Below are 11987 nucleotides of genomic sequence, written 5' to 3'. Positions count from 1 at the left end.
GGCCTCAAGAAATGTGCTGAATTCTCCAATTTGGATTAAACTGAGGTCTGGTCTGTTCTCTGAGTGGATGGAGAGGTCACCATTCAGGGAAGTTCCTCCAGTCTCCTGGAGCCAAGAGTTTTCCATCGATTAACATCACCAGCAATCCGGCCATGATCTCATTGCTGTGTGTGGGATCTTGCTGTGCACAGATTGGCTGCTGTGTTTCCTGCATTCTCTTCATTGGTTGGAAAGCACTGAGGGGGTGCAAGGTGTGACATTAATGCAAGTCCCTCTCAGTGTCTGTACCTGTCCGTCTATTCAGTGTTGGGTCTGTACAAACCTTCCTGCCGCACTGTGCCCCAGGAAGCACAGACCCAGGAAGATTATTGGGATCTTGTCCCCATGGGCCAGTTGCAGTGGATCTCTCTCGCTCTGATCCCAAGGCGGTGGATCTCTCTCTGGGTCAGTGGTGGTGGATTTCTCGCACACAGGGTTGGGATCTGTTTTCCAGCCAATAAGAAAGGCTGTCTCTCAATAGCAGCAGAAACTGACTGGATCAAATATAGTTCCAAAAGTAAGTTCCTTGTGGTTACCACAAAGCTCAGAGTGGGAGCTAATGGACAACACTGAACACATCCTTTGCAGCTTTGTCTTTAAAAATGGATCATCAGCTGAAATATTATGAATTAAAGATGCCAGTCAGGTGGTTAGAATACAAAAATAGGCAGTCTGACAGCGGGGGGACAATTCAACTGTGAAGCAGAACGTGACTCTCACTGGGGTACGGGCCCCACACACACTGACTCTCACTGGGGTACGGGCCCCACACACACTGACTCTCACTGGGGTACGGGCCCCACACACACTGACTCTCACTGGGGTACGGGCCCCACACACACTGACTCTCACTGGGGTACGGGCCCCACACACACTGACTCTCACTGGGGTACGGGTTCCACACACACTGACTCTCACTGGGGTACGGGTTCCGCACACACTGACTCTCACTGGGGTACGGGTCCCACACACACTGACTCTCACTGGGGTACGGGTTCCACACACACTGACTCACACTGGGGTACGGGCCCCACACACATTGACTCTCACTGGGGTACGGGCCCCACACACATTGACTCTCACTGGGGTACGGGCCCCACACACATTGACTCTCACTGGGGTACGGGTCCCACACACATTGACTCTCACTGGGGTACGGGCCCCACACACGCTGACTCTCACTGGGGTACGGGTCCCACACACATTGACTCTCACTGGGGTACGGGTCCCACACACACTGACTCTCACTGGGGTACGGGTTCCACACACACTGACTCACACTGGGGTACGGGTTCCACACACACTGACTCTCACTGGGGTACGGGTCCCACACACACTGACTCTCACTGGGGTACGGGTCCCACACACACTGACTCTCACTGGGGTACGGGTCCCACACACACTGACTCTCACTGGGGTACGGGTTCCACACACACTGACTCTCACTGGGGTACGGGTCCCACACACACTGATTCTCACTGGGGTACGGGTCCCACACACACTGACTCTCACTGGGGTACGGATCCCACACACACTGACTCTCACTGGGGTACGGGTCCCACACACACTGACTCTCACTGGGGTACGGGTTCCACACACACTGACTCACTGGGGTACAGGTTCCACACACACTGACTCTCACTGGGGTACGGGTTCCACACACACTGACTCTCACTGGGGTACGGGTTCCACACACACTGACTCACTGGGGTACAGGTTCCACACACACTGACTCTCACTGGGGTACGGGTTCCACACACACTGACTCTCACTGGGGAATGGGGAATCAGTGGCAGGTTATTGGTAGTGCAGCAGTGAGTTAACAGAGGCTGTTTTCTCTGACAACCAATCCCCTGTGATCCCAGTCTGAGTTTCTATACGCTAACATGTAATGTGTCGGTGATTTTCCACCCAAACCCTGGCCTGAGCTGAGGGTGTGAGGATGAAGATGAATTAATTCAATATCAGTTTTCCTGGCAAGGGAGAAATAACTGAGCATGGTAACCGTAGCAACGGCTGTGCCATTAGATTCTAATCAGTCATGTGGAAATGCTGAGGTGATCGAACGGTTGGGGGTTTCACTGATACAACCAACAAATGCCTGCCCTCCCCGAGCCTGGCAGCTGCACTGACAGCTCCGTGCAGTGAATTCACCACATGGGCTGCTGGCAAACTGCAAAAAGACACAGGAAGAGGAGTTACTAACTCTGGCTCCCTGCTTTGTATTATCCTGAAGCTCAAGGTGTTTGTGGCAAGGAGAATGGAAACAGGAGGAGGCCATTCAGCCCCTCACTCTTGTTCTCACATAGGCCTCAGTGTTACTGTTTGGCATTGTGAATGCAGGGCCCAGTGTGGAGAATGTTCCTGCAGCGATTCCTTTTCTTTATTAGTATCACAAGTCGGCTTCCATTAACGCTGCAATGAAGTTACTGTGAAAATCCCCTAGTCGCCACACTCCGGCGCCTGTTCGGGTAACACTGAGGGAGAATTTAGCACCCTAACCCGCACGTCTTTTGGACTGCGGGAGGAAACCGGAACACCCGGAGGAAACCCACGCAGACACGGGGAGAACGTGCAGACTCCGCACAGACAGTGACCCGAGCCGGGAATCGAACCCGGGCGCTGTGAGGCAGCAGTGCTAACCACTGTGCCACCGTGCTGCCCCAGAAATGCCTGTTTACCTGTTCTGAGTTAGTGACAGTGAGGCTCAGTCAGTGTGGCCAACCCTTGTGTCACTCCCCGAGGATCTTCCTCCCCGGCCTGTGTCTCCATCTGAAGCAATCTCTACATATCCTTCAGCTCCCCCTTGTCTCTGAGCTCAGTATTAGTCCGATCATTCAGGTTCACTATCAGGAAGCAGAGCGTTGGCAGAAATGGGTCATTTTCAGGTTGGCTCACTGTAACGAGTGGCGTGCCACACGGACCAGTGCTGAGACCACAATTATTTACAATCTGTGTTGATGACACAAAGATAGGTCAGAAAGTTGTGAAGAGGGGTTTGCAAAGGAACATAACAGGTGAGGTGAATGGACAAACATTTTGCAGATGGAGCGTAACGTGTGAAAATATGAACTTGTCCAGTTTGGCAGGAAGAGTGGAAAAGCAGAATATTATTTGAGTGGGGATGCTTTGTGGCGCAGTGGGTTTAATTACAGATTTAAATGCAGAGAGAATGCGGAACTCCGAGGTACAGAGGGACCTGGGTGTCCTGGTATATGAACCCCAAAATGTTAGTCTGCAGGTACAGCGAGTAACCAGGGAGGCTAATGGAATGTTGTTTATTGCAAGAGGAATGGAATCTAAAAGTTGGGATGTTTTGCTCTACTTGTACAGGGCATTGGTGAGACCACATCTACTATACTGTGATGTCTTTATTTGAGAAAAGATATAAATGTGTTAGAAGCAGCTCAGAGAAGATTCACTCGATTGATTCCTGGGATGGAGGAGATTATAATATGAGGAAAGGTTGGATAGGCTGGGCCTGTATCCACTGGAGTTTAGAAGAATGAGGGGTGATCTTATTGAGACATATCAGACCCTAATGTGTCTTGGCAGGGTGGATACTGAGAGCATCTGAGTGGATACTGTTTACCCAGGGGAGCAGTGGAGCCTGGGTAACTGAATATTTTTAAGGCAGAGAGGTTCTTAACTAACAAGGGAAGCAGAGGATTAAGCGGGGAGAGGGGGAGGGCAGACAGGAATTGAGGCCACAATCAAATCCTGAATAGCAGAGTGGGCAGGATGGGCCGAGTGGCCTACTCCTGCTCCTAATTCATGTTTGTATCTAAGACCACCCACTTCCACCTGCGTAACATCCCCCTTCCACCATTTGTTTCACTCCATATCGACTCGTTTGCTCCTGAAACTTCATCGATGCCTTTGCTACCTGTATATTTGTCTATTCCAACGCACTCCTGACTGACCTCTGACCTTTCACCTTCCAGAAATACATCCTTTCAAACATGTGCAGATTGGTCTTTGTTCCTCCGCTGTCTGCGATCATCACTCGCCTTCTGCCCGAGTCCTTCCTGATGGTCTCGACGGAAGATTCTATGCAGAAGATAGAGATTGTCAAGGCGACAAGGAGGGAAGGGTCATTCTTACTGGATAGCAGATTTGAATGTTTGGTTTCTGAGTTGCTGGGTAAGGGTGGGAGGGAGTTTCAGATGTAAAGGAGTGTTCAGTGACACGGGTCTCTCGGGATTTAAAGAAGGTGCCATTGAAACCAGCCTCCCATCCACTGACTCTGTCTACACTTCCCGCTGCCTCGGCAAAGCAGCCAGCGTAATTAAGGACCCCACGCACCCCGGACATTCTCTCTTCCATCGGGAAAAAGATACAAAAGTCTGAGGTCACATACCAACCGACACAAGAATAGCTTCTTCCCTGCTGCTGTCAGACTTTTGAATGGACTTGTCTGGTATGGAGGGGCTTAGTTATGAGGAGAGATTGGGTAAACTGGGGTTGTTCTCCCTGGAAAGACGGAGGATGAGAGGAGACTTAATAGACGTGTATAAAATTATGAAAGGCATAGATAGGGTGAACGGTGGGAAGCTTTTCCCCAGGTCGGTGGTGACGTTCACGAGGGGTCATAGGTTCCAGGTGAAGAGGGGGAGGTTTAACACAGATATCAGAAGGACATATTTTACACAGAGGGTGGTGGGGGCCTGGAATGCGCTGCCAGGCAAGGTGGTGGAGGCGGACACACTGGGAACATTTAAGACTTATCTAGACAGCCATATGAACGGAGTGGGAATGGAGGGATACAAAAGAATGGTCTAGTTTGGACCAGGGAGCGGCGCGGGCTTGGAGGGCCGAAGGGCCTGTTCCTGTGCTGTATTGTTCTTTGTTCTTTGTTCTACCTTGCATTACGTTGATCTTTCTCTACACCCTAGCTATGACTGTGACACTACATTCTGCACTCTCTACTTTTCCTTCTCTATGAACAGTATGTTTTGTCTGTATAACATGCAAGAAACAATACTTTTCACTGTATGTTAATACATGTGACAATAATAAATCAAACCAAAGCAATCATTACTGGGAGTCTCTTCCGCCTTCCCAGATTCCTGGCCAATGGGATGGATTAATAAGGAGCCCAGGTGGGTTTGAACCTCCTGCCAGATTGCGACCATCACGGTATAATTCAAATCACCTCTCATTATTTTAGCTAATCAGGTGTTTGGGTTGCTACAAGTCACTATTCTCTCTGTGGCCAGGAGGGTACTGTCAGCACCCACAGCACTAGCACAGGTGGAGCTATCTCTCACTCTGGAAACTGATGTGGAGATGCCGGCATTGGACTGGGGTGGGCACAGTAAGAAGTCTCACAACACCAGGTTAAAGTCCAACAGGTTTATTTGCTAACACGAGCTTTCGGAGCACTGCTCCTTCTTCAGGTGAGTGCGGAGTTGTGAACACAACTCCTCACTCACCTGAAGAAGGAGCGAGACTCCGAAAGCTCGTGCTAGCAAATAAACCTGTTGGACTTTAACCTGGTGTTGTGAGACTTCTTACTCTGAGAACTGTGCCAGATTCGGATGTCCTGCCTCTAATCACAGTGAGGGCGGGGAAATGGGCAGGTTCCAATCTGCACATCCGAGGGTCACGGATACCACTGTGCACGTTCGTGTGCCGTTGCCTCTGTCAGATCTGATTTTGGCAAAGCGAGATGTCCAAAATTCAACCTGACATTTCAGACTGGGTATCAGAAACCCTAAAACCGCTGGAGAGATCGGGCACCCGATTGAAGAAGTTTTGAATATGGTCCTGGGACAACATTGGACGAAGTCGGTGTTCTTTGGGTTTTCTAAAAGTAGACATGAATGTGTGTAAAAAGTGCATTAACTGATTGGTGAAGCTCATTGGAACTGTCAAGATAACTGTTAGAGGGTTAACCAGCTGTCAAGGCATTTACATTTCCTGCCCTATAAATATTGGAAAATTCTGTCTGCGATATTTTAAAAAATCATTTTTGCTGTTTAATTCTGTCTGTTGCCACAGGCCTGAGGGATATCCGAATAGGATTAGTGCTACATGACTAATTTCACAATCTATCATTGTCATAGTGTGGCGCCTGTCAGTTCATCGCTTGATTGACAGCTCGATGTAGATAGAAATCTTTGAAGTGGAAATATGTTATGAAAAGGAATTAAAGGAAGTTGTGTGCAGTGAGTGGGTTTCCAATCAGAGCGAATATTTTCAAATTGATAATTCATCAACAGACGCTTAAGAACGATATGCAATTTCAGCAAGTTGACAGATCTGCCCTGGGCTAAGACTGGCTCAGTCAGCATGGTAGGTCGGGAGATAAAGGATGGTGGGTGGGGGGGGGCGGGGGGGCAAGGGCTGATGAGTTGGCATGGGTCTGGGGATGGGTAGCGTGAAAATCAGTGTGTGTGGGACCCGTACCCCAGTGAGAGTCAGTGTGTGTGGAACCCGTACCCCAGTGAGAGTCAGTGTGTGCGGGACCCGTACCCCAGTGAGAGTCAGTGTGTGTGGAACCCGTACCCCAGTGAGAGTCAGTATGTGTGGGATCCGTACCCCAGTGAGAGTCAGTGTGTGTGCAACCCGTACCCCAGTGAGTCAGTGTGTGTGCAACCCATACCCCAGTGAGAGTCAGTGTGTGTGCAACCCGTACCCCAGTGAGAGTTAGTGTGTGTGGGACCCGTACCCCAGTGAGAGTCAGTGTGTGTGGGACCTGTACCCCAGTGAGAGTCAGTGTGTGTGGGATCCGTACCCCAGTGAGAGTCAGTGTGTATGGGGACCCGTACCCCAGTGAGAGTCAGTATGTGTGGGACCCGTACCCCAGTGAGAGTCAGTGTGTGTGGAACCCGTACCCCAGTGAGGGTCAGTATGTGTGGGACACATATCCCAGTGAGAGTCAGTGTGTGTTTTATTCATTTACAGAATATGGGTGTCGCTGGCTAGGCCAACATTTATTGCTCATCCCTAATTGCCCCTTGAGAAGGTGGTGATGAGCTGCCTTCTTGAACCTGCTGCAGTCCATGTGGTGTAGGTACACCTGATGTGGAGATGCCGGCGTTGGACTGGTGTTCTTTCTGTGTAGGTACACCCACAGTGCTGTTAGGGAGGGAGTTCCAGGATTTTGACCCAGCGACAGTGAAGGAATGGAGATATATTTCCAAGTCAGGATGGTGAGTGCTGGGGAATTGTAGGGGCTGGAGGAGATTACAGAGGTAGGCAGGGATACATCCCTGGAGGGATTAAAATTGAGGCTTTGTGGGGGAGGGTGGGCAATGGGGTGGTGAGTCTGGGGGTGATGGGGCAGCAGGCACAGGGGGCGATGGGGCAGCGGGCACAGAAGGCGATGAGGCAACGGGCACAAGGGGTGATGGAGTGGGGAACATCGAGGGGGGGGGGGGGTGATGGGTGAACAGAATGTGGTGCAAATGAGCAGCACAGGCAGCAGAGGTTTTGGATGACCTCAGGTTTCCAGAGGGTAGAATGTGGGAGAGCAGTTGGAGAGCCCTAGGGCATTAGGGAAATCTTCCCACTTTCCAAAATAATAGAGGGGGATCTTTACATCTGCAAGAGAAGACAGAGCGAGCCACCGACTAATATCTCACTGGAATAGACAAGTCAGCGATAAGAAAGGCCAGAGTGAGGACTTTAGCAGTGGACCAGCTGAGAGTGGGGCGGAGGTGGGTAAAATTACACCCTCCTGAATAATCCAATTGTTGCCTCAACTCCCCTGTGCTCACATTCATTTCAAAGTCTCCTAATTTCAAATGCTTTCTGCAAATCAAATAACATCTACATCCACTCCCTTTTCTTTTGTTCCTCTTCCAAAAATGTGTCCACATTTGTGAGTCTTTATTCCAGTCTTAAATTCCAAGGTGCAACACATAAGCAGCAAGTAATTCCCATTTTAAAAAAAGTCACAGCTACACTGACACTGACACGGTGCTCGTGTACATTGGGGCTCCTCATTGGTTCAAGTTACTTGTAGAGTTGTGAATGGACAGGAAAGAATTCTTAGTTTCATGAACAAGTTTATTAGGATCTCAAACATTTACAATATGTCACATGACAGTTTAACGATCTGACTGAAAGGTTCAGAGCCAATAGAAAAGTACCAAAAAACCCTCCAACAGTTCGTCATTAACAACATTTTATGTTCAAGTCACATGTTTCTTAAGAAAAATAAAATTACAAAAGTCTTCTTAATGCAAAGGCAATAGTGGTTTAGAGAGCAGTGAAGAGAGAGAGTGTGTGAGAGTGAGAGATAGTTAAGAGCAGGAAACAGTGGGAGAAAGGGGAGACTGTGCATGTGAGAGGGCGTGAGTGTGTGAATGAGAAATTGTGAGATTGGCAGACAGTGAGTGTGTGAGTGTGAATGAGAGATTGTGTGAGAGTGGCAGACAGTGAGAGAGAGAGTGTGTGTGAGAATGTGGGACAGAGAGAAAAATAGGCAGTGAGAGCTGGGAAGCGAGAGGGAGATGGAAAGAGAGAAAGAACATAATCATGAAAGAAATAAGAGTGAGAAAGACAGGGTATAAGATGCAATGGAAGCAGAGAAAGGAATAGAGAGAGGAGCTATTCAGTGAGGGATGCAGCAGTGAGGGCAGGGTGTGAGGAGAATGGAAATGATGGATAAAATAAGCAAAGTAATGGAATGGTAAGTGCTTGGGGAGGAGCAGTGAGATGTGGGGCAAACAATCTCACTGTAAGGCACAACAAAAGAACGAGTTGGGGAGAAAGTGAGAACAGGAGGACTCCGGACAGCTGTTCCCCAATGTTCAGGGAAAACTTACCAACCAAAAGAGCAAGATCTGGGCTTATGTTCTATCCAAGACATAAATTAGCACCACAAACATCCCCTTGTTTATTGGCAGTAACTGTTCCAAACTTCCTGCTCCTGTAACAACTCATTCTGAAAATGGAAATCTAAAATAATACACATTTTACACAGGGGGAGGGGAGCGAGGTCACATCGAAGAAGATTTTCCTGTGCTTCAAAAGAATAATTGTCTGATTATCTGAATATGAACCAGGATGCGAAAGGTGGATGGAGCTGGGATTCAATGGTACCTTAGGAAGCTTCAATCCTTGGGACAAGATTCCAGGGAATTCTGCCATGCCTTGTAAATCAAATCAACACCAGTAATCAGACAAAATAGCACCACAGGCAAGACGTTTAAATAGCACCTAATCTTCTGAAAACGTTTGGTCTCCTCATTGCGTAGTGTTTCCTGGTTAGTCTTCAGACACGTGGCCAAGGCGTGACTGCTAAGTGATGCAAAAGTCAAGGTGTTTGGAGAGTTTTTGAACCTTTTCTCTCCTCCCGCTTCCTCCAGAACACCATGACTTTAGAACGGAGATAGTTTCATGAAACAAGGTGTGGCCCACGTTCTAGAACGACAGTTTCTACAGAAACCTTAACATGCGGATGAGCTCAAACTATGGAAACTGTAGCAGGAGGCAGCAAAGTATGTGTTATAGAGCCGTGTGCTTTCGATAATGCAGCAAAGCAGGTTTATTAATCTGAGATAACACATTTCTATATATTTATATATATATTTTTGCACATCAGGTAAAAATGATGGGTTTTCCTTGTACATTTTAACAGTCACATGCATTGATTCCAACGGCAGAAGCTGCAGGGAGAATTCAAATATTATACAATAAAATATTTACTTACAAACGTACAAAAATTTGATTTAAAAAGAAATAATAAATTGTCAGCACCATTTCTGAGGAAGGATTTCAATTCAAAACATTTATTTGAGGAGATTTAAAAAACCTATGAATGTGAAATAAGAGCAGGAAATATTGCAGGAGGGCACAGAGAGAGAGAGAGGGAGGGAGGTTCAGTCTGTTTCGAGGGAGAGAGGGGGCTGTTTGTTGACAATGGGAGGGACAGCTCTGGGATAGATTGACTCTGAAACATGAACCCAACTTCTCTGGGTGAGACTGACCGCTCGGGGCTGCTGGATGGGAAAGATGTCCTGTTGCTGTTGAAGACTTCACCTAACTTTGGGTGCGGGAGGGGGAGTGGGGGCAGTGTAACAGCCTCGAGCTGGTCTCATCCTTCACCGTGTTAAATCCTGGAGTTCCTGTGTTCATTTCCAGCTACAGTTTTCTTACCAAGGGATGAAAGGTTAGAAACCAGCTTCAATTCTCCAGTCTGTCAACTCGCTCATTGAGGTCACAGCGTTGTTTTCTGCAGGTTCTCTCATTCTTCCTCTGTGTGTGTGTGAGTGTCTGTGTCTCTGTGTCTGTGTGTATGTGTCTCTGTGTGTCTGTGTACGTATGTGTTTAAACAGTTTTTGTCTCTCTCTGAACATTACGATGGTTTTTATCCCACGAAACAGACAGGTCCAATTTCAAAGCCAAACTTCTGGCCTGACTCTCCAAAGTCATTGAACATAATGTCAATGAAGGGAAGTTGTTCCACTTTGGGAGTGTTGATCTGTAATATCGTTTTCTGATAGCCTTTCCTTGTCTGTTGAAAGAAAGAGAGAATGGGGAAGTTAGAAAACAGTCTCTGAGCCCAGAGTGGACCAAATCTGAGAAGGTTTACTCTCCCAAAGAGCTGGCACAGACATGATGGGCCCAATGATCTCCTTCTATCCATTCTATGTTCCTCAGGCTTAGTAACCTGGAGCAGAAATTGGAGAAAATCCCTGGAAAAAATAACTTGAGACTGAGGCTGGGATTCTCCGACCTCCCCCGGGGCTGGGATTCTCCGACCTCCCCCGGGGCTGGGATTCTCCGACCTCCCCCGGGGCTGGGATTCTCCGACCTCCCCCGGGGCTGGGATTCTCCGACCTCGCTCGCGGCTGGGATTCTCCGACCTCGCTCGCGGCTGGGATTCTCCGACCTCACCTGCGGCTGCGATTCTCCAGTCCTGCTGCAGTGAATGAGGCTTCGGCTGAGCGCCAAATTAAAAAAGAAATTACAACATGCTACTGTGCAGAGGGACCTGGGGGTCCTTGTGCATGAGACGCAAAAATCCAGTCTGCAGGTGCAACAGGTGATCAAGAAGGCAAATGGGATGTTGGCCTATATCGCAAGGGGGATAGAATATAAAAGCAGAGATGTCTTGCTGCATCTGTACAGGGCATTGGTGAGGCCGCAGCTGGAATACTGTGTGCAGTATTGGTCCCCTTATTAGCGGAAGGATATATTGGCCTTGGAGGGAGTGCAGAGAAGGTTCACCAGGTTGATACCAGAGATGAGGGGTGTTGATTATGAGGAGAGACTGAGCAGATTGGGTTTGTACTCGTTGGAATTTAGAAGGCTGAGGGGGGATCTTATAGAGACCTATAAGATAATGAAGGGGCTGGATGGGGTAGAGGTGGAGAGATTCTTTCCACTTAGAAAGGAAACTAGAACTCGAGGGCACAGCCTAAAGGGGGGTCAGTTTAAGACAGAGTTGAGGAGGAACTTCTTCTCTCAGAGGGTGGTGAATCTCTGGAATTCTCTGCCCACTGAAGTGGTGGAGGCTACCTCGTTGAATATGTTTAAATCACGGATAGATGGATTCCTGATCGGTAAGGGAATTAGTGGTTATAGGGATCAGGTGGGTAAGTGGAACTGATCCACTTCAGATCAGCCATGATCTTATTGAATGGCGGGGCAGGCTCGAGGGGCTAGATGGCCTACTCCTGTTCCTATTTCTTATGTTCTTAAATTCTCCGTTCTCGCTGGCAGCTGTGTAGGGGGGATGTGATTGGAGAATTCCAGAATAACTGGTCCAGTTTTGGGAATAAAGTGAGATGATTTCAGCTCAGAGCAAACACAGTGGAAAAGCCACATTGCAACATTAGCACAATCTGAGAGTGACCTCTCACTGCCCGTTGTGACTTTATCAATCATCGCAGACTCAGACATTCGTGTTGAGGATTGAGGGTATTCGCACAGTGAGAAACTTTAACACAGGGCAAGAGACAGAAACTTCAAACTCTTTCAGCTCAATTGAA

The 11987-nt window shown here is 48.4% G+C and overlaps 1 protein-coding gene across 1 annotated transcript in view; it reads right to left on the bottom strand.

Annotated features, from left to right (window-relative positions):
* Positions 1 to 8045: 8045 nt before the first annotated feature.
* The window catches only part of col5a1 (procollagen, type V, alpha 1), a 160251-nt gene continuing 156309 nt past the window's right edge, over positions 8046 to 11987 (bottom strand). Inside the window, exon 58 of the mRNA XM_078226156.1 lies at positions 8046 to 10507. Coding sequence (XP_078082282.1) covers positions 10361 to 10507 — 147 coding nt within the window. The 3' untranslated portion in view covers positions 8046 to 10360. The remainder of the gene's footprint in view (positions 10508 to 11987) is intronic.

The sequence above is a fragment of the Mustelus asterias genome, chromosome 13 (assembly GCF_964213995.1).
Source record: "Mustelus asterias chromosome 13, sMusAst1.hap1.1, whole genome shotgun sequence".
In the NCBI taxonomy this organism is placed as follows: Eukaryota; Metazoa; Chordata; class Chondrichthyes; order Carcharhiniformes; family Triakidae; genus Mustelus; species Mustelus asterias.
This window is presented reverse-complemented; position numbering and strand designations above follow the sequence as displayed.